General features: G+C 43.3%; 2 protein-coding genes and 1 pseudogene across 2 annotated transcripts; 2 read left to right on the top strand and 1 right to left on the bottom strand.

The window, feature by feature from the left end:
• Positions 1-485: 485 nt before the first annotated feature.
• Positions 486-2,778, top strand: LOC120680971. The gene is made up of 4 exons (XM_039962532.1): positions 486-609; positions 1,428-1,459; positions 2,444-2,569; positions 2,657-2,778. The coding sequence occupies exons 1-4, from the start codon at positions 530-532 to the stop codon at positions 2,776-2,778; spliced, it is 360 nt and encodes a 119-aa protein (XP_039818466.1). The 5' UTR covers positions 486-529.
• Positions 2,779-3,974: 1,196 nt separating this feature from the next.
• LOC120681475 (plastid-lipid-associated protein 6, chloroplastic-like) lies at positions 3,975-5,257 on the top strand. The gene is made up of 2 exons (XM_039962971.1): positions 3,975-4,571; positions 4,710-5,257. Exons 1-2 carry the CDS (start codon positions 4,356-4,358, stop codon positions 4,962-4,964), a joined length of 471 nt encoding a protein of 156 aa, XP_039818905.1. The 5' UTR covers positions 3,975-4,355; the 3' UTR covers positions 4,965-5,257.
• Positions 5,258-11,282: 6,025 nt separating this feature from the next.
• Positions 11,283-17,802, bottom strand: LOC120681654 (annotated as a pseudogene).
• Positions 17,803-24,055: the final 6,253 nt, after the last annotated feature.

Raw genomic sequence — 24,055 nt, forward strand, 5'->3', positions numbered from 1 at the left:
AATAATCACTTGTATATTCCTTTTGATCCCTAGATGAACAGATAACCGGTTTAACAATCCTTGACTACTGCCATAAGATGTCAGTTTTCATCACTTTGATAATTAAATCACTTTGATAATTAAAGATAAACCAATCAGCCACATAGGTGAAAGAAGCAGAAAGAGTGTAATGGTGTTACAACCCATGCTAGCTCCATCATGCAGCTTGTTTCATTTTTTTTAGTATTAAATGTGCCGGGCAATTTGGGGGTGTCTGTGCTCTTTTGCATTGTATCCTTATTCCCCAGCTTGCAAAGTGGAGGCCAACTCACAGATCTGAGAATATCAGACTTTATCCTCATTTCAGATGAAGAGGAAACTGAGAGACTTTCAACGTGCAGCAGTTGTATCTAGGGTATGCAATTTCCCCAATTATTTGTTGCATGTTTACTCTTTAGAGCATCTGTGCTACTGGCCCTTGAATCTTGCTGCCAGCTGAACTATATGTACATGTTTTTGTTTTAAGGAAAAAACAAGCAAAAGGCTCCTTATGAGGTTGGTAAAATGGACAAGCACATTGTTCGTGGTGACGAGGTTGGGAATGATGATGACTCATTGGATGACAACCATGTAAGTTTATTTGTGATTAAACTATTCTTATGCTCTCATCCTCATGATAATTCATGTTGGGTACATGTACATGAAGTTGGCATCCTGTTATGACTAGGTCCTGACTGGTGTGTTTTTTATGTGATTATATCTAAAGTGGTATGTGGACTACAGTTTGATGATGTGCCACCGGTGGCGGGCCACCGATGGGGCACAATGGGGCGTATGCTCAGCATGAGTAACCCATATATAATATTATTCAATAAGCTCAGCACTAATCTGGCATTAGCCATGGGCCAATCAAATTGCTATCGCTGATGCTTACTACTTACCGGATCCACATGCCGGCCCATTTCAACACTATATGAAATCACTATTGTTACCTACTTACTTATGTGCATCTCACTATTTTGTTGATCAACGAGTTCTAACATCATTCTATTGGGTTTAAATCAGTACAGTATTATTATTTTTATATTAATGTTACCATGTTCTATGATGTGGTATAACTGCAGTATACTACAATGGTCTATCATTTCAAAACTGTAGTATACTACTAGATGTTCTTTTTTTTAGGCCTTCTCTTTGGAAATTTCTAAAAAAAAATGTTTGGTTGTTGTACTTTTCTCTATATGCATCTTCAACACCAGCTGATTCACGTGCATCTTGTGTATCCTAGCCTCTGTAGCATCTTTGTTTGTTTGTCAAGAGTTTCTTGGGTTTGGCGTGAACATGCATGTGGTGTACCTTATAAGAAAGAGAATATTGACAATGTATCCAATAGTTGAGGCTATTGCCAAAATACAACTTCACATCTGACTCGTGTTTGTTCATTGTAGGCTGAGAGTGGCTGAAAACGCGCAGAAAACAGGTACTTGCTGCTGTGCCGAGTGCCTACCGAGTTTTTATCTAATATGCTTTTGTTATGGGTTAATTATATATGTGCCATCGTATAGAGTTAGCTCATTAGAGAGTATGGATGTGTGCATTTATGTGCACTTAGATTAAGCACTGAAATCAATAAATAATAAGCATGTAGTATTACTCAACAATAAGCATGCATGATTACATTATAGCTATGTTGTTAGCATGGAATGTGATATAGATTACCCATAAAGGTATAGATTATCTTGAACTCCACAACCAGAAAATTTACGACAAAGCTGTTATTTTTTACGTCATGGTTTTGGCCTTGATGCTGCATAGATCCGGTAAAGGGTGCTGTGCATTAGAGCTCAATAATGGAGTCACTTCACCTTCCTCCCACCCTTCCTAAACTTTTTTCTAGCATTCCAAAACTGCATTTGGGGATGGTCGTGGTGTACAATGTTGTTTAGGGCTGAGCTATAGGAAGTGCAATGGTGCATATAGGAAGTGAAAAGAAAAGAAAAGCAAAAAAGGAAAGCTGAAGAGAACATGGCCTAAAGCGCTGTGTGGTGATGGCTGCGCGTGAACAGGCTAAGTCGCTGTTCGTCTGCGCACGCATTGGCTGAACGTGTTGCATTTATTGGCAATCAGCTTGGGCTTGCTTATTGGGTGTAATGCGGCGAGGTGTTAGCACAGCTAAGGATTCTATTCAATTTGTTTTTGGAGTTGGGGGTTGTTGCAGGCCTTCGGTAATGTCTACTACTCACATAGGTATGCAACACTAGCAAAAACAAAGAAGGATAGGAAGCTGCAAAGGATCAGCGCTGGTGACTAGGACTTAGCTTCCTTTGATTAGTTTCCAAACTTTCAGTTTCCATAATTTAGCACTTTGAGAATTATTTCTTTTGCTAAGATTGTAAGGTAGTATGTATATTTAAACAGCAGTATTGCCATCAAACTGTACTCTTATGTCTCTTCTCTCAAGCAGCACCTACTGCAGCCCAGGCTAGCACGTCGACATGTCGATGCCTACCCATCACGGCTCCCTTGAAGCCACCTCTACCTCATCGCCCAGTCACCCGTCTCTTCCAAGCAGCCCACAACAGGAATAGGGGTAAGTTTCTTTTTCATGTAATTAGCTCTTATGATCCATCAACGCCGCAGCATGAACTTGTTTTAAATTTGCTTTAAAAATTTTAAGGTGGTAAAATGGGCGCCCTTGTGACTGATAGCTCAACCTACAAAGCAGGCCAGCAACGGACCAAACGTGAAGGTCCTAATATCCAACGGGGGATAAAACGGCGCTCTTGTGAACAATCGTAAATCCTATGAGGCTGCTGCGCTTAGCTTGTAACATGAAAAAGCAACTATATTGCATTGTAAGCTTGCTTAACTTGAGAGATGTTCTTAGCGTTTTTTTATCATTCTAACATAATTTCACATTTGGTTATCTTTGATACGAGCTTGATGAAGGTGTGGCAGTCACTGCAAACTCGGTGTTTTTTGGTGACCCTTATGGTCTCGCCTGGTTCAGTCGTGAGAATGCTAAATGCAATTGCTATCTTTTCACTGTGATGCACTAGCGCTAGCGTGCACCATCCCGACTGCCTGCCGCCCCAAATCCAGTGCACCCAACCTTGTACACGCTGAGAGCGCGCTGACCACTTTGTAACAATCTGGCCTCATTCCCTCTGCAATACCCTCTGCCTGTATGGCCTCATTCCCTCTACAATACCTCATTCCCTCTGCCTGTATGGCCTCATTCCCTCTGCCTGTATTGCAAAGAATAGTAGTTCCAGAGCCTCTCGCGTATGCCCATTGTAGGCATATCCTCCAACCATAGCACTCCAGGCCACTGTCAAACACCGTCCTTGCCTTCTCCGTCCCGCATTTCACATACAAGTCGAATGCGGCGGTTGCCACAAACACATGCCTTTCTTACCACCTTCGTCTCCAGTGTCTTCTATATCCGTCTTTTATATGTCAAAAAACATATGGACTTCGTAGTATTTTATTTTTATATCTAAAATATAAAAAAGTGGATAGAGGAGACTATACCTCCTCCGTCTCCAGCGTCTTCTATTTTCGTCCTTTATAGTCAAAAACATATGGATTATGTATTTGTCGTACCCTGTATTTTATTTTTATGTCTAAAATATAAAAAATAGATAGAGGAGAGCTAAAATGTAATAGTGTCCTTTTAGAGCACCCGTTGGAGACCGATTGATCCCCTATTTTAAACCTCTATTTTAGGGGAGAGAAGTCTCTGTTGGTCCTGCCCTCCACACTGCCTCGCCGGTCACCAAATCAGTGACACGAGCACACGCGGTCATGACCCGGATGGTTGTGAAGCTGTCAGGACACATGCTCAAATAACCGCTAAAAGAATTGGATATATAAGTAATATCACCAAGGGTGGATTGAGCTAATAATTTTTGGGAATAATTCATAGCTAAATTTTTGGGAATAATTCATAGCTAAATTTTTGGGCTCAAGGACAACCTAAGCTTGGATCAAGTAACAGAAAGGTTGAACGCCACGGAGCCATGGACGCCACGTAGTGGCACGCCACTACGCTGCCGTCCGCATGGTCGCCACGTCGCGCCAGCGCCAGTGATCGTGGAGGCCAACCCCGTTTGCCCACACCCGCTCCCACCGCTTTGCCGCTATAAAAAGGCAAGAGCTCCGCCCAAAGCTCCGCACTTGCGGCTCCGCCACCACCGCCCGCACTCCGAGCACTCCCCGTCGCCGTTTAAGCACTCTGCCACGACCACCACCACCTGCACCTGCACCCCCTTGAGCCTCAGCTATCCATACCACCTCCCCAGCAACCATCCTCGCCAGAGCTCGAGCCCTAGTGGCTAAGCGCCCAAGTACAGAGAAGACAGAGATAGGAGGAGATGGAGAGGACACGTGCATGCCGCCACCGCCGTAGCCTCCGTCGTTTCGGTCGACGAGAAGCTCGAGAAGCTTCACGCCGAGGTCACCAAGCTCGACCAGATCCTCCATGTGGTCCTGCTCCCTCCGTCTGCGCCAGGGCGCCGCCGCCGCCCGTGGTCTACGCGGGCTCTTGCGCGGACGCCAACTACGTGGCCTCGCTCAAGGTCAAGCTGCTGGTCAGTGCTCTTCCTTTGTTTAGTGCTAAACACCACGAATCCATCCATCCCCTGTTCTTGTCTTCTTGCCCGTGCTGGATTCTTTACGCCTTTCCCTCTCGGTGATGATCTGATTTTGGTCTATCGGGCGCGTTGCAGAGCGTGGTGTCGGGGCTGAACCGTGGCCTGGCGGCGAGCTCGGAGGACCTGGACCGGGCAGACGCGGCGGCGCGGGAGCTGGAGGCGGCGGCCGGGGGCCCCGTCGACCTAAATCGTGACCTCGACAAGCTGCAGGTGCGGTGGCGGCTGGTGTACAGCAGCGCCTTCTCTTCGAAAACGCTCGGCGGCAGCTGGCCGGGCCCACCCACGGGCGCGTTGCAGAGCACGGTGTCGGGGCTGAATTGTTTTTTTTAATCCACCGTAGGAACGGTGAACGGCTTGAGCTGCTCCTACTAACATCCTCAGTAGGAGCGGAGCGGTCCGCGCATCGCTCCTACAGCGGCAGCACTGCAGAAGCCCACGAGTAGTAGCCCTTTCAAAAAACCGCTCCTACAGAGGGTTCTTCCACCGCTCCTATTGTAGACTTTTGTAGTAGTGTTAGAAAGTCCAAGACCGCGCGCACACATGCATCATATTTTCAAATCATAGAGTAATTAGGCTTAATAGATTCTATTAAGCTTAATTACATCCTGATTTGATAATGGCTACCGTAGCATCATATTTTCAAATCATAGAGTAATTAGGTTTCATAGATTCGTATCGCAGATTTGCCTCCATCTGTGCAATTGGTTGCAATTGGTTTTTTAATTAGATTACATTTAATACTTCTAATTAGTGTCAAAACATTCAATGCGACAGGGGCAAAAATTTTACCCTGATCCAAACACCCCCTAGTCACGCACCGTCGCCGCCGCCGATGGCGTCGGCCGCCCGGCCGCCGTCCCCCGAGTTTTTTTTTTTTTTGCATCCAAGCACGCAGAGGTCGCTAGGAGGTGCGCCACGGGTGGCATCTGCCTCCGCACATGTATCTTTGAACATGTTGAAGGAGCGCTTGCATTGGACGACCGTCTGCACCTGCAGGGACTCATATTCGACGGACAAATTTTTCAAAAGCTTGCAATACGATTATTCAACCACCTTATGGGACGAATCTGTTTGGAGGAACCAGTAGCGGCGGGTAGTAACCAGTTCTCGAGCTCGGGTGCGCCGATAACTACTCGACGGCCGCTCTGACCTGACCCACGGATCTTGAGACGGCTCGCGTACCTGCTGTGTCCGCTGATTGCCGTGACTACTCGTAGCAGGCCATGCTATATGGGAAACGGCATGCGAGACATGTGCGAGCGTCCACTGCAGGCGTGACCCGTGAGGCCCTCTGCGCTGGACCGGGAGCACGACTGGAGACTGGAGATCGAGGCATGCATAACAGTGAAGGGTGCACATCTATACAAGCAGCATTCAGCATTCAGATTTTAAAAGAGGGGTGTCGCGCCTGGTCGTGGACTAACGCAGCGTCCTAGGCACACGCTGCTGTAGCGACGAGTCCTGTCACATGCCGAATCTTTACTTCTTTTTCACACGCAGAATCTTTACTTCTTTTTCACATGTCACATGCAGAATCTTTACTTCTTTTTCACATGCAAAATCTTCGACCTGACTGGGCTTGTCCATTGAGGCGCGCCCAACGAGGCGGGCATGACAGAACACGCCATTGTCGGGGCGCGTCCCTCGGGAGCTAACAGTGCGTGGGAACATGATACTATGTCCAACGGCATATCCTAAAAGAGACCCTAAAGCATTTTAGGGAACGGGTCTGCTCCAACGGTGTTCCTACAAGAGCCTCTATATTAAGGAAACACGTCAGAATACCCCAAATTTGGGGAACACCCCAAATATGTGAGGGGTGTGTGGTATGGGAAATGTTGTTGGAGAAGATTTTTGTTTAGAGGATAAAATTGGTTTGGGGGAGAAGAATATTCCTCGAAGGGATACATGGTTCGTCGAAAGACTAATCTAGCTGGAGCCTAGTCGATGATTAGAGAGGCATACGACCGGTTTGGTTTGCGAAACTTTTGTCCTATCACAACTGGTTTTATATTTAAAGTGGTGGTGCTGAGTTTTACCAAGAACCTCCTTGCCCGCTCCACCTCCATGCGGGACATGTCAGTTTCTCACCGGGAATCAATTTCCCGCTAGTGACTGAGAGCGGGAAAATGGCCGGTTTACCCTTTTTTTTGAATTTTTCGAACGGGGAGGGGATTCAAATTTGAGCCGGACGGGATCCTGTTTTTCTCAGCGAAAACCGCAAGATTATCGGCGGGAAATCGAAGAAAAAAACCAGTAAATGTTCGTTGTGACCGGAAAATGTTATTTCATGTGTGGAAAATGAAAAATTTTGGCATGACTGTCCAATTCGGCGTATATGACAGTTGAAAATGCATAATTTATATTTGACACACACATTCATATAGAGGATTAATAATAAGCAAATGTATGTCACAATCATAGTCCAATCCATAGTCAATAATACAATTCCAAAACCATAATACAAGCCCTAGTTCAAATTATTATACAATACCAAGTCCATAATACACGTTTTTATTACAAATAATACATGTCCAATATTAGAAGTGCACACAAATTGCTGCCTTAAAGACATGAACTGAAGAGACAAATTGCTGCCTATCCTAGCTTCATTCCGGAAGTAATGTTGTATTTTTCTTACAGGGTTAGGGGAAAAAACACCTCACATCTACAATTTTTTTAAACCTACCCGGTTTAATGCATGTAAAATCTAGCACAGAAACGTGCGTGCTTTGTTCAAGACCTCAAGGACGTGCGTGCTTTGTTCAAGACCTCAAGGGCGGATCGAGTAGGATTGCTTGGTTGATTAATGGAAAGAAGACAGATGTTGACCTCTGGGCGATGCAGAGAGGATGAGAGGGTTTGGAAACGTCGGCCCGGAGACAACTCGGGCCATACCGCTTGCTTCCGATGTCTTTCTACTATACTCTGCGCGTCCTGCTGCCGCGAGAGTTTTTGTCTCGTTCATGTATTATCTGCGTCTATAGAGTATACAATTATCTACTATCGTCTGCCTCTTCGCGGCGACAGAGGCCGTGTTTAGTTCCCGTGAGATGTAAACGCAAATTTTTTTTGTGACGGAATCTTGCTAATTTGAAGTACTAAATGAAGTTTATTTACAAAACTTTTTGCACAAATGTGTTGTAAATCACGAGACGAATCTAATGATACTAATTAATCAATAATTAGTGGATGATTACTGTAGCATCACTAATACAAATTATGGATTAAGTAGGCTCATTAGATTCGTCTCGCGATTTACAGCCTATCTATGCAAAAAGTTTTGTAAATAGACTTCATTTAGTACTTCAAATTGGCAAGATTCCTTCGCAAAATTTTGCGTTTTTTTTGTTTTTGCGTTTACGGAGTGGGATGGCTTGTGGTACCAGGCCACGCTATGGCTATGGTCGGGCAACGGCACGCGAGACATGTGGCGGGCGTTCACTAGCTACCTGAGGTGTGACCCGTGAGGCCCTCTGCATAGGGAGCACGACTGGAGAGGCATGCGCAACAGTGAACATGCATGTATACAAAGCAGCATTCATCAGTCTAGGCTTGCCATCAGACTTTACCCTTATCTCTCTTTCTCAAGCAGGAGCACCTGCTGCGTGCAGCCTAGGCCGCCGGCGCGTGTGGGGGCAGCCCGTAGCCCTGCCTGCTCGTCGCATTCATGGCGCACACCAAGCGTCTGCGGCTGCAGTCTCTCCCTCTAGTGCACGGTAAAACAAGCGTCGCGCCTAGGCCTGGACTAGGCAGCATCCTCTGCAGTTGCTGCGATGAGTCCTGTCATGCGCGCCTCTACTGCTGCTTCTACCGGGGGAGGGGCAGACCGTGGTGACTCTTCGTCAAAGCTGTGCAGACCGTCCGCTGCTCATGGGGAACTTTGATGGAACCTTAAGTGTTGATGCTAGCAATCCTACAGCACAACATGGTGGTTAAGTTGTTTCTACTATTTCCCAAGAGAATGGCTACAATGTTTCTTCACGGATCTCTAGTACTCTTACACGGAGTACTTCCAAAGTCCTATTTGTCCAAGGAAAAGCAAATGATTTGTCCATCATAAATTCAATAAAGAATGTCCGGTAAGTTTTTCTTATTTTGCAATGTGCCCTCTTATCTATTCCATACAAAAATGCAAACTAAATTTATTTCTGGTGTCATGGTACGCATGTGGTAATTTCTCATAACATAATAGCACAGAGTCACTGTCAAGCTTTTGCTCATTGTATATGCGAACTATTTATATCATACCATACAAAAGAAGGTGCATGACAATTTGATTAGTAAAAAAAATGGCTGATTAGTAAATAAAAGTGGTTGAGTACAATGAATAATTCTGAATATACTCTTCTTACTTTATTACTGTTTTAGAGTGTCAAATAAAAGCACCATCAAACTCGTTTTAAGGTTGAGCAGCGGACGGTCTGCACAGCTTTGACAAAGAGGTACTTAAATCACCACGATAACAAGAGACCAACCCACCACATAATTTTAATTTTACATTATCCTACAACCTCAATAACAGTTACACAATACAAACCAAATACAAACCAAATAACTAATACCAAATAGAGGTCCAAACAACACAACACAACATAAAACAACATAGACATCAATTCAACTAATCATTACATAATACTAATACGACGTCCAAACACAAGTCAACATAAAACAACATAGCCATCAATTCAACTAATCATTACAGTAATCCTTAAAATATTATTTTGATTGATGACATGATCCAGATCGAGGTTCAAAAGGCGAACAGCATCCCGACATCTGGCTACTGCAGGCTTTGTGAAGACACCACAATTGTGCTGAGCTTGAGTAGCTATATTCACCATGAGTTGGAAATTGGCAGGAGCAGGTGACAAACCGACCCAAAAATAGTAAAGCTCTCCGTGTTCAAAGAAGAAAATAAATGCTTCATCTCTGCCACTTAAAATACACACACCATTCTCGGAGATTTCCGAACCAACAGGATTACCGTAAGTTAGCTGGTGATGTACGAACTGGTGTTCGCCAACGAGATGTGGGATCAGTGCATTATAAGTAAACAGATTATTACAACGTGGGCATGATAGTGTTTTAAAAAGACACGCCTACACATGTGCGTCGTAATGGGATGCAGACATCTCTTCACCACACCCATCAAAAGGGCAAGCAAATATAGCATCTGCAATCATACGATCAAATAACACTAGTCGACTAGTATTATGTCTAAATCTTTCAGCGTGACTTCGTGAGCATTCGGAACAGAATAAATGTTGACACACTGGATTCGAAGAAAAACGTGTGACGTGGAAGCACTGGAAAAAAAAAGAAGAAATAGAAAAAATTTGAATAACGAGAGAATTAGAATAGTAGGAGGAAAGCTATTTTCCAAGTGAAAAATTGGAATCTGAAAAACCCCGTTAGATAGAGCGGATCTACACATAAAACAGTTGAAAGGAATCTTAACAATGGTACTGTAACCCTGCAATCCATTATATATGCAAATTAAATCACGTGGAAAGAAGAACAGGAGGAAACTAGGTAGGGACGGCGGTGCACTCACCGAAGATGAAGGCATAATGGGCACACAAGGCGAGATTGGTGGACAAGGATAAAGTTTGATGGGGAATCCCTTTGTCTAGTTTGCTTTGTGTGGTTTGTATTCCTGAGTCTGGTGCCCTAGTTGTAGTAGGGGGTTACAACCGAAGAAGAGAGAGCGAGAGAGGCCGAAGTCCTAATGCGTGTCTGGTCTGCTATCGCTGGGATGGCTTGTTCTAACTCTTGGTTCGTCCTCTCTCTCCGACGGACGTCCCACTGCCCTTTTATACCTCAAGGAGTGGGGGGAGACGGGGGCCTCGGTCCGCCCGGGGCCCAGAGCGGCGTCAAACTACCCTTGCGCGTTGCGCAGGAGCAAACAAAAATCTTCTGTGGGCTCTGTTGGCGGCCACAGAAGATCTCTGTTTGCTCCTGCGCAACGCGCAAGGGCAGTTTGACGCCGCTCCGGGCCCCGGGCGGACCGAGGCCCCCGTCTTCCTCTCCCCACTCCTTGAGGTATAAAAGGGCAGTGGGACGTCCGTCGGAGAGAGAGAGGACGAACCAAGAGTTAGAACAAGCCATCCCAGCGATAGCAGACCAGACACGCATTAGGACTTCGGCCTCTCTCGCTCTTTCTTCTTCGGTTGTAACCCCCTACTACAACTAGGGCACCAGACTCAGGAATACAAACCACACAAAGCAAACTAGACAGAGGGATTCCCCATCAAACTTTATCCTTGTCCACCAATCTCACCTTGTGTGCCCACTATGCCTTCATCTTCGGTGAGTGCGCCGCCGTCCCTACCTAGTTTCCTCATGTTCTTCTTTCCACGTGATTTAATTTGCATATATAATGGATTGCAGGGTTACAGTACCATTGTTAAGATTCCTTTCAACTGTTTTATGTGTAGATCCACTCTATCTAACGGGGTTTTTCAGATTCCAATTTTTCACTTGGAAAATAGCTTTCCTCCTACTATTCTAATTCTCTCGTTATTCACATTTTTTCTATTTCCTCTTTTTTTCAGTGCTTCCACGTCACACGTTTTTCTTCGAATCCAGTGTGTCAACATTTATTCTGTTCCGAATGCTCACGAAGTCACGCTGAAAGATTTAGACATAATACTAGCCGACTAGTGTTATTTGATCGTATGATTACAGATGCTATATTTGCTTGCCCTTTTGATGGATGTGGTGAAGAGATGTCTGCATCCCATTACCACGCACATGTGGAGGCGTGTCTTTTTAAAACACTATCATGCCCACGTTGTAATAATCTGTTTACTTATAATACACTGATCCCACATCTCGTTGGCGAACACCAGTTCGTACATCACCAGCTAACTTACGGTAATCCTGTTGGTTCGGAAATCTCCGAGAATGGTGTGTGTATTTTAAGTGGCAGAGATGAAGCATTTATTTTCTTCTTTGAACACGGAGAGCTTTACTATTTTTGGGTCGGTTTGTCACCTGCTCCTGCCAATTTCCAACTCATGGTGAATATAGCTACTCAAGCACAGCACAATTGTGGTGTCTTCACAAAGCCTGCAGTAGCCAGATGTCGGGATGCTGTTCGCCTTTTGAACCTCCATCTGGATCATGTCATCAATCAAAATAATATTTTAAGGATTACTGTAATGATTAGTTGAATTGATGGCTATGTTATTTTATGTTGACTTGTGTTTGGACGTTGTATTAGTATTATGTAATGATTAGTTGAATTGATGTCTATGTTGTTTTATGTTGTGTTGTGTTGTTTGGACCTCTATTTGGTATTAGTTATTTGGTTTGTATTTGGTTTGTATTGTGTAACTGTTATTGAGGTTGTAAGATAATGTAAAATTAAAATTATGTGGTGGGTTGGTCTCCTGTTATCGTGGTGACTTAAGTGCCTCTTTGTCAAAGCTGTGCAGACCGTCAGCTGCTCAACCTTAAAACGAGTTTGATGGTGCTTTTATTTGACACTCTAAAACAATAATAAAGTAAGAAGAGTATATTCAGAATTATTCAATGTACTCAACCACTTTTGTTTGCTAATCAACCACTTTTTTTTACTAATCAAATTGTCATGCACCTTCTTTTGTATGGTATGATATAAATAGTTCGCATATACAATGAGCAAAAGCTTGACAGTGACTATGTGCTATTATGTTATGAGAAATGACCACATGCGTACCATGACACCAGAAATAAACTTAGTTTGCTTCATTGTCTTAGTTTGCTTCATTGTATGGAATAGATAAGAGGGCACATTGCAAAATAAGAAAAACTTACCGGACATTCTTTATTGAATTTATGATGAACAAATCATTTGTTTTTCCTTGGACAAATAGGACTTTAGAAGTACTCCGTGTAAGAGTACTAGAGATCCGTGAAGAAACAATGTAGCCATTCTCTTGGGAAATAGCAGAAACAACTTAACCACCATGTTGTGCTGTGGGATTGCTAGCATCAACACTTAAGGTTCCATCAAGGTGCCCCATGATCCACTCAACTATTCTTTTCACTTCAGCTGCTTGCTGTAAATGTACCTGGAATTATAAAGATGTTATCCCATGATTATTTATATATTTTCTCATAGCAGGACGTTTGCACTGGATATTGGATATGCCCCCACCCCTTCCCTTCCTCCATTATATAAGAATATAATAACTGTCTAGAACAAATTGCTCACATTTCATAAAAACAAATTAAATAATCAGTACATCAGGCATAGAGGCCAAAATAGATTGTTTTCAGGAACCAAATAAGCATTGATAAATGCTAAAACAGTGTAAGGCTACAAGTAGATTTTACAACTGGCCACGAGAAGATGGTAAAGTCAATAAAACTAAATTTTGCCCAGGATCTTCTTCCCAAAAATATGAAAATGGAATTCTTGTTATGGATTATTTTACCTGTACTATCCTAAAAATGGCGGACAAAAGTTGAACAAACCCTTCAAATGACAGACTTCACAACTTATTTGCTAAGGACTGGCCTCCGGCTGCAGTTAAATGTTAATGTCAAAAGAATAGGAAAGTTTTGACATAAGAAATAGAACTCTGAAAAGAGATAGTGAATGGGTGGGAAATAATACCGTCAGCATCAGCAGCCCTGTCTCCAGTTACTGAATCAGAATCTATTGGTCTGGCAGTTAAAACTGGAAGCAACTCTGCAACTGTGGCCTTGATTGAAGCTTTCATAACAGTAATAAGTGTATCCCGGTAGATTCTGAGAAACGCAGGAAGTTTGACCTGAAAATACAAAAAAATCATGTCCTTTCTACATAAATATTGACTATAGCAGTCTTCGTGGCCTTGATAACAGCTCTCACAGATTTAGCAGTAGGTCTACCTTGACATACGTTAGCAGCAGTTAGATTCAAGGTTTAGCAAGCAAATTTAATACGCATTGCAATGCTCTAAAGCTAGCCACTTAGCCAGGGAAAAAAATTCATGTGGCTTGCATGATAAATCACATTCAGTGATGTAAACTATAATAACACTAAAAGGAGGGGTAGCCATGCAATAAGCCAATAATTGTTTTCTGCTAATTACAATATTGACATAATGCAAAACATAAACTATTAAGTTCCACTTTCTATCCAAGTATTCTTTTAGTGGGTGTATTATTGGGACGACTCCTATTTACATTTTACATGGAAGGACTTTAGTCTCTCACAAGTTACAAATAACAAAATAAGGCATGTTCCGTTTGTCACCGCAGTCTAGCAAGAAAATCTCAACAGTTGTGGTAAGTGTTTGGTTTGCGACCACACTTCTTGCATGCTAGGTTTGCGACCACACTTCTTGCATGCTAAACGTGTTCTTCACTAGGCTCTAGCTGTCAATGAATTATTTCCAACATTGATTGGCAAAGTGTGAAATTTTCATGTTGTGCTGTAACACCACCACTCTTGCAGTGTTGCGGTAAGCTCCCCAATTTAGGTAGACATCGGCCAGGGTTCAAATCCTGGTGGCACAAAAAAAAACTCGCCGACAATCCAAAAATAGTTGCATTGGTCGCCAGACCATTGGGCCGTGGCCGGCCCAGGTTACAATGCAGCCCTACAGGGTGTTCCTTCTCAGTAATGCTGTGAGGGCGGTCTTTTCCCTGCCGGTATTGTGAGCCTACAACCCACCTTGTTAGGTTTTGAAGTATTGAACCAAATGGAGGTGTATCAACACCCACTTTGTTCACACCAAACCTCCAACTGAATCTCTAAATCGATACAAAAGTTTCTCTAAATTAACATATTTCAATAATTTACTTCCTAAATAATTTCCACAACATTCATACTTTTTTCTCAATCAGCACCTTACTTTTAACTGGAATGAGCAGTTAAAACCTGATTGCAACTGCTTCTATAATATGACTTACAAAAGTATTGGCATAATTTTCCTAATCGTAGAATAGATATTCTTTTGTCAAACAATATGTTGTTAGCTTTTGGAAAAAAGATAAGGAAAGGAAATTCTGTAAACAGAGCAAATTCTAAAAAAGTAGCAATATGCCACTTAACAAGGAAATGAGCATTAAAGTATTATAAAAAACACTAGACAAGAATTCATTTGCAAGTGCAGCCAAGACCAGCTGATGACAGAAGGTTATTTAGTTCAATATAAAGATAATGCAGAACTAACCGTTCTCAGCAGGCAAATAATGAGGGGGAGGAGACGATCTCTGAGAATAAAACTTCCTTCCTCATCTATGTTACCCTGCAGTAAGATGCTAAACGTTGAAAAAAGAGAACAAAAGGTGCTGAAAATCTATTACTTAAATAGTGTGAAAGATTAAACGCAACGTTACCAATTTAAAGCATATAATAGTGAAGTGATGAAGCAATCCAGACCATTATTTTTAATTAAAAAACATTATTTATAGTTCACTGCAAATTTGGAAGATCAAAAGTACTTGCAAGAAAAAAATAAATTTTTGTTCACCCAGTTTCTAATTTGGCAGCATCATTGCTGCCTTTCATTCAATTTTGGTTAATCCAGTTTCGTTTTTTACATACATCACAGGAAAAGAGTAGATACATGCTACAACACGAATCAAAAAATATAAAAGACAACAATATGAATCTCTTGTATAAAATAACCAAATGCAGCAACACTTTTCTTGACCTAAATAACAAATATATTAGCATCAAACTTAAATAGATTTCAACCAAAGTGTAAAACAGTCTATGTACAGACTACATAATTACATATCGGTACATATTAGTGTGGCAAATACAAAGATATCAATACATCTGCATTCCAGTAAAATCAGGCAGCTATAGGCGAATCAAAACTATATACAACGGCAAGATTCAAATTGCACAAATCTCATGTTCTGTCCCATTCAATGGGCTGAAAGCCTTTCTTTTCACATTTGATAAAATCATAGCATCTACAGCTTTTCCATCGGGAACAGCAGCATGCACAAGTTCTGCTGAAAGAATGCTACAAGGATGAATATTACCAAGTTAAACAGCAGTGAACTGACAATATTAACAATGCTAGGTTTATTTAATGGTCCAACATATAAAAGCTCACTCAAATAAATCAAAGCAGTAGGAAAGGATGAAATCCATTTGTTCACGTTGGGATAAAACGCAAAAAGAGAAACACTTCTTGGCTCTTTCTAAAACAAGTCTGTTTATTCGTAGCTTAGAGATTATTCATAACTTCTGAAGCAGAATTCATAATGTATGTTGAAGGCTCAAAGCACACAAACACATATGTTTCCATTTCAGGAGTAGACTGCAAATATTCATGCAATCTAAAGGTCTATTGATCTAGTCTCTATGTTAAAAATGTGCATCATGTTGGGTGTTTGAATATAAGATACTTCAGCAAAACAAACCTGTTCACTGAATCTAGTGACGTTCCCAGCTGATCTCGAATATGGCGAAAGCAGTAAAGCCCAGCAAGTTCATCAGTATCCTGATTGACAACATGAAATGTTTACGTATTGTCATAGTATATAAGTGGCCTATGCAGCATATTTCTAAAATAGCTGGAGTAAAAAAACTAAGTACTGGTAGGCATATGGAAATTTAAATAATCTAGTAAGTTAGATTCATTGTCGCACTGGATATCTAGTTGATGTATCAACACTGCATTGTATTAGATGAAGCTAAACAAGTTCAGTAACTTACTAGTAAATTTTGCAAATCATCGATGACATCAAGGGCACTAGCACAATCTGCTGCTACAACAAGCTGCAATGTTCAAAAAGATAAATGAATGAAAGCAGAGAAAAAACTACCAAAAATTGAAAAATTAAGATAGGTCTGTTGCAGTAGTTGCAAGATTTGGTACAACTTTCCTTGCTGTCACCCCAAGTCTAAACTCTAAACTATGACCAGGAATGCAGGGACTGCCAATTCAGAAAATATATATGACATCTCATATTCTATACAGGTGATCTGGCTGACATTGATGAGAATGATGATGTTCAGTTCACTAGCAAGAGCTAATGCCATTGTCTACAGTTGTGTCAGGAAACCCATGTGTCAGTCACTATTTTACAGTGCTCCAAAGTGGCCATGCAAATAGCCTTGACATGTACTCATTTAGGCCCCTTCGAATTGATAATTCAACAACCCCCAGATCATGGGCTTATAGCTCCCACAAAACAGAACCATCATAACTTTTCCATAAGCAACAATAACTAATGGAATTGAATATCCCATCAATAACAGTTCACTTCGTCTCTGCATTTTTCTCATATACCACTCAAATGGGTTACCATATTTTATTCTATGTCAAGCTACATTTGCCGTTTCACATTTGTAATGGATGCACGAATATAAGATGACTGCTGCCATTCCAGACAGCTAGCTACATTACTAATCACGAACAAGATACATCAGCAAGAAAATGTTGTCTGGAAAATGCACTAACCAACTTGAGCGCAGCAAGCGCCTGGTTGACGTAGAGGATGACAGTAAGCTTCTGCTGCAGTTCCACAAGGTTCCCACGCGTGGCATTGAGCTCCTGCACCTGCCTTGCTGCCCCAACAAGATCCCCCGTGAGCACCCGGACCACCTCCCTGAGCTCGCGAATCCACCCTACTGCCGTAACAATCTCGCCGTCGAGCCCCCGCAGCCGGCCCTGCGCCTCGTAGGACTCAGACCGCAGCGCGATCTCCCGCACGAGGTGCGCCTCCACAACGTCGAGATGCTGTCGAGGTGCTCCTACAGCCCGTCGTTGTCGAGCGGGCAGGCTGCCTGGAACGTGGGCCCGTCCTCGAGCGCGATGTCCTCCTTGAAGAAGAGCGTGGGCACCTCACGGAGGCAGGCGGCGAGGCCGGAGGAGGCAGCAGGGGCGCCCTCGGCGTCCGAGGAGGCGGCGAGCTCGGCGGTGGCGTGGAGGCGGATGTCGGCGAAGCGAGCGTAGGGGTCGGAGACTGCGGCAAGGTAGGGCGCGAAGTCGGCGCCGGTGACCTCGTAGGGGTGCGATGGCGGCGTGGGAGCTGCTTCGGGGAGAGCGATGTTGGGGGGCGGCCAGGGCAGCCAGGAGTAGGAGGCGGCGGCGGCGGCGGAGGGGAGCGGGTTGTTGAGGAGCGCGGTGATGGACTGCGGGACGCCGCCGGGGGGCCCAGCGGAGGTGGGGGAGTCGGTGGAAGAGGAGACGGAGGCGGTGCGGAGGGGCGGGCGCGACGCCATCGCGGTGGCAGTGGTGGTGTCAATGGATGGGAGGAGTCATGAGGAGATCGGGATCTGGGAGGCGCGGCGGCAGCGAAGGCGAGCTCGGGTGGGATGTCAGATCTGGTGGTGCCTCGAGGAAGGGGAGAAGAGAGGGAGCCAGCAAGTGTCCATGCTTTTTGTCTCCCGGGTTTTCTTTCTACCCCCGATTGCTCTTCATGCTTCTCGTTTGACAAAATTTAACAACTTGATTGATCGTATTATTTGGATTATTAAGAACCCATTTTAACTTGAATTTATAGAAATCTTTCTTATAATTAAAATTAAATGTTTGCATAAATCTAAAACTTTATGGTACTTTTGTTGTTGTCATTATTTTTTAATTTGGACTACATTCAAATTAATTGTTTGTCATTTTAAACGAACGCTAGGAGGCCTCAATCTCTCTTCATATTTTTAAATATATAGTAATAAATTAGCCAACAATAAAAATAAATCCAATAATAGTGTTGATCTTTTTAAAGTAGTAGAAGATTGAGGCCTTGGGTCACCAAGAATGGAGAGAGAAGTGTTGATACATTTTTATTCGTTAAATTTGAGTCTGGAGACAAAGATAAAACAATAGTTTAGATTCTAGCAAACATATGTGAAAAAACTAAAGTTTTGTTTCACTCTTTGTTTGAAGTTATTCTTCATTGAAAAGTATTTTATCTCTTCTGCACAAAGCTTCTATACAGAAAGAACGTGTTGATTCCTAAGAAAAAGTGAGCTTTATGTAAAATAAAACTGTAATTCTACCCTTAAATTTGTTGAAATATAACAAAACCAACATATAAGTAAAATCCATGATTCTTCAAGCTAGGGTCAACGAATAAGTATCAAATAAATCCTTACTTTATGAATATCACACCCGGTTTACAAAGGACATAAACCGAGCAATCATATATGCGCCAGGATCAAGTCTCGCATATATATAGAACAGAATCATCAAGATATCACAACACATGTCACGTATAAAAGGTAAGCAGAAACCAGGAATAAACTTCACCTGAAGCTTTTTCATCTCCAAAACCTGATCCACTCAAAGGTGTACCCTCAACCTTAGGCTTCTTTCAAATCGGCAGCACATCAGATAGCTCTTGTTCATATCCTGAAAAAATAAACTCATAAGGAGTAGCAGAGGGGCAAGAAGAATTAGTTCAGAGCATGCATCTGTTAGGTTAGAACAACTCTAGGTTTTGCATTTTTCTTGTCATATAATTTCCATTTTCAGTATCAATAATTAGACACTTGAGTAATTGTAGCTGACAGTGGTAGTAGTAGTTTTCCTGCAGAGCAACATAGTGCTTTAGGGCGATGGTTCATTCCCAGGTCAATTAGCTATAACCTGCTGCTCTGTCCTACTTTAGTACACAAATGCATGGTCGTACAGAGCAATAGAGACCTGAAATAAGAGTACTTTGGCTCAGTCTGCAGTCACACCAAACCATAGCTACTAACTAAATTCTTTCAGACTTGTCATAGGAACATCTTTCACACAAGCTATTCCTGTGTGTTCTCTGAACAACAGATCACAATCCTACGGGCCTATGCAATACATGTGATTGCCCACCAAAATTAAACCTAGGAACCATCAGATTTCGCTATCCTTTGCCACAACCAACTTCAAGTTTCATATGTGCATGTGCTAGCTTGTGGAACCTTTAAGATAATTCAGTTCCTGTTGTAATCAAAATGCTATTTTTTATTTTAAAACATACTAATCAATGGTGAATTCAGCCCATGATTGCGCACAATATAAACATCTAAGATTCTTCGGTGTTACTGCAATCGCCCATGATTGCGCACAATACAAACCTCTAGTTTACAATATATAGACTGGAGCTTATTTAGATGCTACAAAATTTAGACTGAATCAATTGAAGGAAAGCAACAATACAAGGAATGGCTTGTTGTAATCACGACATAAGAAATATGGATGTATCCATTCCCCGAATCATCATGTGCAAGCTACTTTGTCACCTTATTTTGAACTGCAAAAGCTAATGGAAAATTGCTAGTTCCTAAATGGTTATATCACTGTATCAGCTTCCAGAATCATCATGTGGAAGTTTTTTATCACTTTATGTTGGACAGCAAAAACTAAGAGGAAATTACTATTTTCTAAATGATTATAATCCAAAAAATGAGCTTCCTGTTTTAAAGCACCACGGAAGATGCAGAGAGATGCTGTGTCCAACAGAACAGGATTTGACTTGGATCACCAAAGCAAAGAAACATTCTAGCAGAACACAAGCCATGGCTACCAGTGTGCAAAGCTGAATGCAAGCACTGAGCCCACAGCAATACATACATACTTGAACAAACCAAAATGTTCTATAAAGGAAGGAAAGGGTTAACATATCCTGATAAAAGGAGTTGTTAACAGTATCAGATGGACCACTCTCAATTCTCAAATTTGCCTTCAAAAATTTTACTGTTGCCCAAATTACTGATGCTAATCCAAAGATGCCAATGAATGAAATGTTTTTGGATTATTACACAACTAACTCCAGCTTAGAAACTGCATTTTGCTACACTGAACTCCTGCACTCCGCTGCCCAGTTCTGCCCAGAGCACACAAGAAAAATTCTTCCAAAAAAAATCGAGAAATGATCTCGGATGGGGTGACTCACCAGGCTTGAAGAGGAGAGGAGGGTGGGGGGGGCGCCCCGGCGGCGGAGAGGATGGCTCGCGCCTCGGAGGAGGGGGGCACCCCGGCGGCGGAGAGGAGGGCTCGCGCCCCGGCGGCGCTGCGACGGAGGAGGGGCCCGACGAGAGCGCTTGCATCAGGATGATAAGGTTCTGCTGCGTTCTCAGCTCCAACGTGTTGATCCGAAAGCCGATCTCCGCTCCGCTCTAGATCTGGAGAGAGAGAGAGAGAGAGAGAGAGAGAGAGAGAGAGACGCCACGGATGGATTCACAAATGGGCTGCAGAAGGTGGAGCCGGCACCTGGAACGCGCAGATGGCGCATATGCTGCTCGACGAGCATGGATACGGATCCGGCGCCGCCGCCGGTGGTCTAGCTCCGCGATGGCCGCCGAGCAGGTCGGGCATGATTTGGGTTTTGGCGAGAGGAAAGAGAGAGGGAGGAAAAAAAAGAAAAGAGCAGTCGGTGGGAATCGAACCTGGCCTAGCGCAGCGCGCGCCGGTGCGGGGGGCGGTGGGGTGGAGCTTCAACGAGTTGATATCGACTGTACGATGAAGTTGAAGCCGGGTGGCAAGCGATTTAATCCGTTGATTTTGATGGAGTTGTTTTTCTAGGTATGTTTTGTTAGGTACAGAACAGTTTCATCGTCTCTGTGGGGGGGGGGGGGGCAAATTTGTTGGTAGACTTAGGCCATGTTTAGTTCTTTATATATAAACGAAAAATATCGTAAACATATTATTTTATAATAGAATCTTACTAATTTTAAGCAATAAATGAAGTCTATTTACAAAACTTTTTGCATGGATGGGCTGTAAATCGCGAGACGAATCTAATGAGCCTACTTAATCCATGATTTGCAACAGTGATGCTACAGTAATCATCCACTAATTATTGATTAAATATGAATTAATTAGCATCATTAGATTCGTCTCGCGATTTACAACCCATCTATGCAAAAAGTTTTGCAAATAGACTTCATTTAGTACTTCAAATGACCAAAAATCCTTTGCAAAATTTTTTTGCAAAATGAACTAAACAGACCCTTAGCAAAGTTTTCATCCGTGCTTTAATGGATAGATGAGAATATCCGATCTAGATAGAGTTCACCCACTAATCTATATATTTTCTCACTCACTGTCTTCCCTGCGGAAATATAAATGACACCCCGATATACTCCCGGGTAAAATGCTACAGCAGTATTCCGTGCGCTTGCGGATTTATTCGTGGTTCATGAAATACTGCCACCCCAAATTGGCGTCTGCGGGTGTCATCGCTAGTGACGTTGGTAGGCGCCAACAAATGTATATAATTTCTAATATTTCTTTTATCCATGTATGTATATAATTTCTTTTATTTGTTTTGCTCCATATACAAATACGAATTCTAGATACGAGTACGAGTACAAGTACGAGAACGAATACACAAACCACTGCGAGTACGGCTACTAATACTAATTAATTGAAATTGAAAGGAAAAGAGAACAAAAATAAAGGATCAAAAAGAAAAAAAAACTTCTTTTAGTACCGGTTGGTATAACCAACCGGTACTAAACTGCTCGGCTTAGCTGCTGGCGTGGCCAGCAGTTTAGTACCGGCTGGTGTTACCAACTGGTACTAAACAGGCCGTTTAGTACTGAGCGGTCTGACTGGTACTAAGTGCACGCGCACTTTGTCGGTGTTTTACCGTCGGGTTCTCCGAGGGGTATCCCGAGGAGAATGGTTATGAGTAGGGACTCGTCGTGATCAGAACGCGATGGTGCAAGGAACACAAGGATTTAGACAGGTTCGGACCGCCAGAGCGTAATACCCTACGTCCTGTGTGGTGATTTGTATTCCCTCTAGTACTATTCGATGTTTTGGAGGGGTCCCTGTTCGCCCTTATATAATCTGAGGGAACAGGATTACATGGAAATCCTAGTCGAGTCCTGTTGGGATTCTAGTCCGAGACGTTCGGCTAGTTCACGAGGCTGTGGACTAGTTCTACTCCTATTCGGGTAGATACAAGAGAGGTAGGGCATAACTATGTACTACTCCCTACTCTAGAATGTTCCGTGCCTGTGGGCAGTCCTGTTGTCCCGGGCCTGACAAGCCCCCGAACTCTTCGTAGTCGAGTCGTGCAGGTGTCGAGCGCTTCTGAAGACGTCCTTCGAGTACTTCGAGTGCCTTTGGTCTTCTATCCGTGTAGTCGAGCGTTTCGGGTACTTCCAGAACAGGTTGTCCATCCTCGGAGTCCGTCGAGTTCTTTTGTGTAGTCTTCCGAGTGCTTCTTCGGCTGCATCGAGACTATGAGGTGCTCAAGCCCCGAATTTGGATGTATGGTGCGCGATGTATTCGCGCTCCATATGGAGTAGCCCCCGATCCTTAGTTTGATTTGATGAATCGGGCTGAGGATCAACTCGGTCTTCTAGGTTCTTTGATCTTTTGTCTAAAGTTTGGAACTTTTTTCGAAAAAAGTTGCCTTTTATGACACGTATTCCGCAGCCCCCGGGCCTTGAGTTCGAATCCGTGGTTTGGAGTTAAGGGTCCAGGAGATAATATCGTGTCCTCTGCAATCCTTCTGAGCTCATCAGTACTGCAGCGAATCTTCTGAAAAGGTGGTTGTGCGGTGTACTGCTTGCCCGTGGGTTCACATGGCGGGTGCTGGCGCAGAATCTTTTCTATTTCGCCCGTGAGTTTCCTTGTCCTTGGATGATATGATATGAGCTGAGCTGCGGCTCTGCTGCTTCTTCTATTTAAGCAGGGTCCGATGCGCTTGAGTCTTCATCCTTGCGATTGCAGTTATGATTTCCAGGTGGAGTTCTTTGCTTGAGAGTACTCGACCTCCTGATGGGAGTACTCGATTTGTCCTTGTAGGTGCTGAAAGAGTGTTTGCGAGCGGCACAAACACTTGTTTTCTCTCAGGCCGCCGCCTTTGCTCCTCACATCGCAGCCATCCTGGTTGTTTTTGTGGTGAGCTGGTGGAAGCCGTATCAGAAACTTTTTCGGGTGGGAACTGTGGTTGTCTCCCCCCCCCCATGGCTTCTGGAGAGATGGCATTGTTTTTTATGCAAAACAAATCAGGGAGAAGAGCAAGTGCAAGAAGAGGATTTACGATGTTCTGGATCTATCCATATCTTCTTACAACAAGCATTTTCCTCCCTGAGTGTATCTAGGTTACTCCCTTTTGGGAGTAACAAGCTTTGTATCTTTGTATCGGCCCTCGGGTTGTCCTCTTTGTAGTTGAGATCGAGTGGTTTTGATTGGTGAAACCATTTTAGATCTGTGTATTTGGAATGTAATTCCTGAATGGAAATCTCTGTTTTCATGCATGGAGGAGTCCGGGTCTTGTTGGCTGAAATAACTCTGAAGTGGATGCGCGACTCTTGGGCTTCTTGTTATTTTACCAGACTGCCACTGGCTCTGCTTATTTAACTATTCGAGTGAATCTAGGTTTAGCACGCTTTCTTAACCTCCTCAGCCGCCGCTGAAAAACTCATCTACTTTCGCCTCCAAGAGCCGCGAGAAACTAGCCACCGCTAGCCCCCGAGCGTGAAGCGAGAGAGAATCGTTCTTATGGCACCGAAGAGATCTGCTGCAAAGGGGAAG

The sequence above is a fragment of the Panicum virgatum genome, chromosome 7N (genome assembly GCF_016808335.1).
Source record: "Panicum virgatum strain AP13 chromosome 7N, P.virgatum_v5, whole genome shotgun sequence".
Lineage (NCBI taxonomy): Eukaryota > Viridiplantae > Streptophyta > Magnoliopsida > Poales > Poaceae > Panicum > Panicum virgatum.

Coding starts and splice junctions, on each gene's coding strand:
- LOC120680971 (XM_039962532.1), top strand. CDS start 530: ATGAGGTTGGTAAAATGGACAAGCACATTGTTCGTGGTGACGAGGTTG. Junction 610..1,427: donor ACTCATTGGATGACAACCAT/GTAAGTTTATTT, acceptor TGTTCATTGTAG/GCTGAGAGTGGCTGAAAACG. Junction 2,570..2,656: donor AGCCCACAACAGGAATAGGG/GTAAGTTTCTTT, acceptor AAAAATTTTAAG/GTGGTAAAATGGGCGCCCTT.
- LOC120681475 (XM_039962971.1), top strand. CDS start 4,356: ATGGAGAGGACACGTGCATGCCGCCACCGCCGTAGCCTCCGTCGTTTC. Junction 4,572..4,709: donor CGCTCAAGGTCAAGCTGCTG/GTCAGTGCTCTT, acceptor GGCGCGTTGCAG/AGCGTGGTGTCGGGGCTGAA.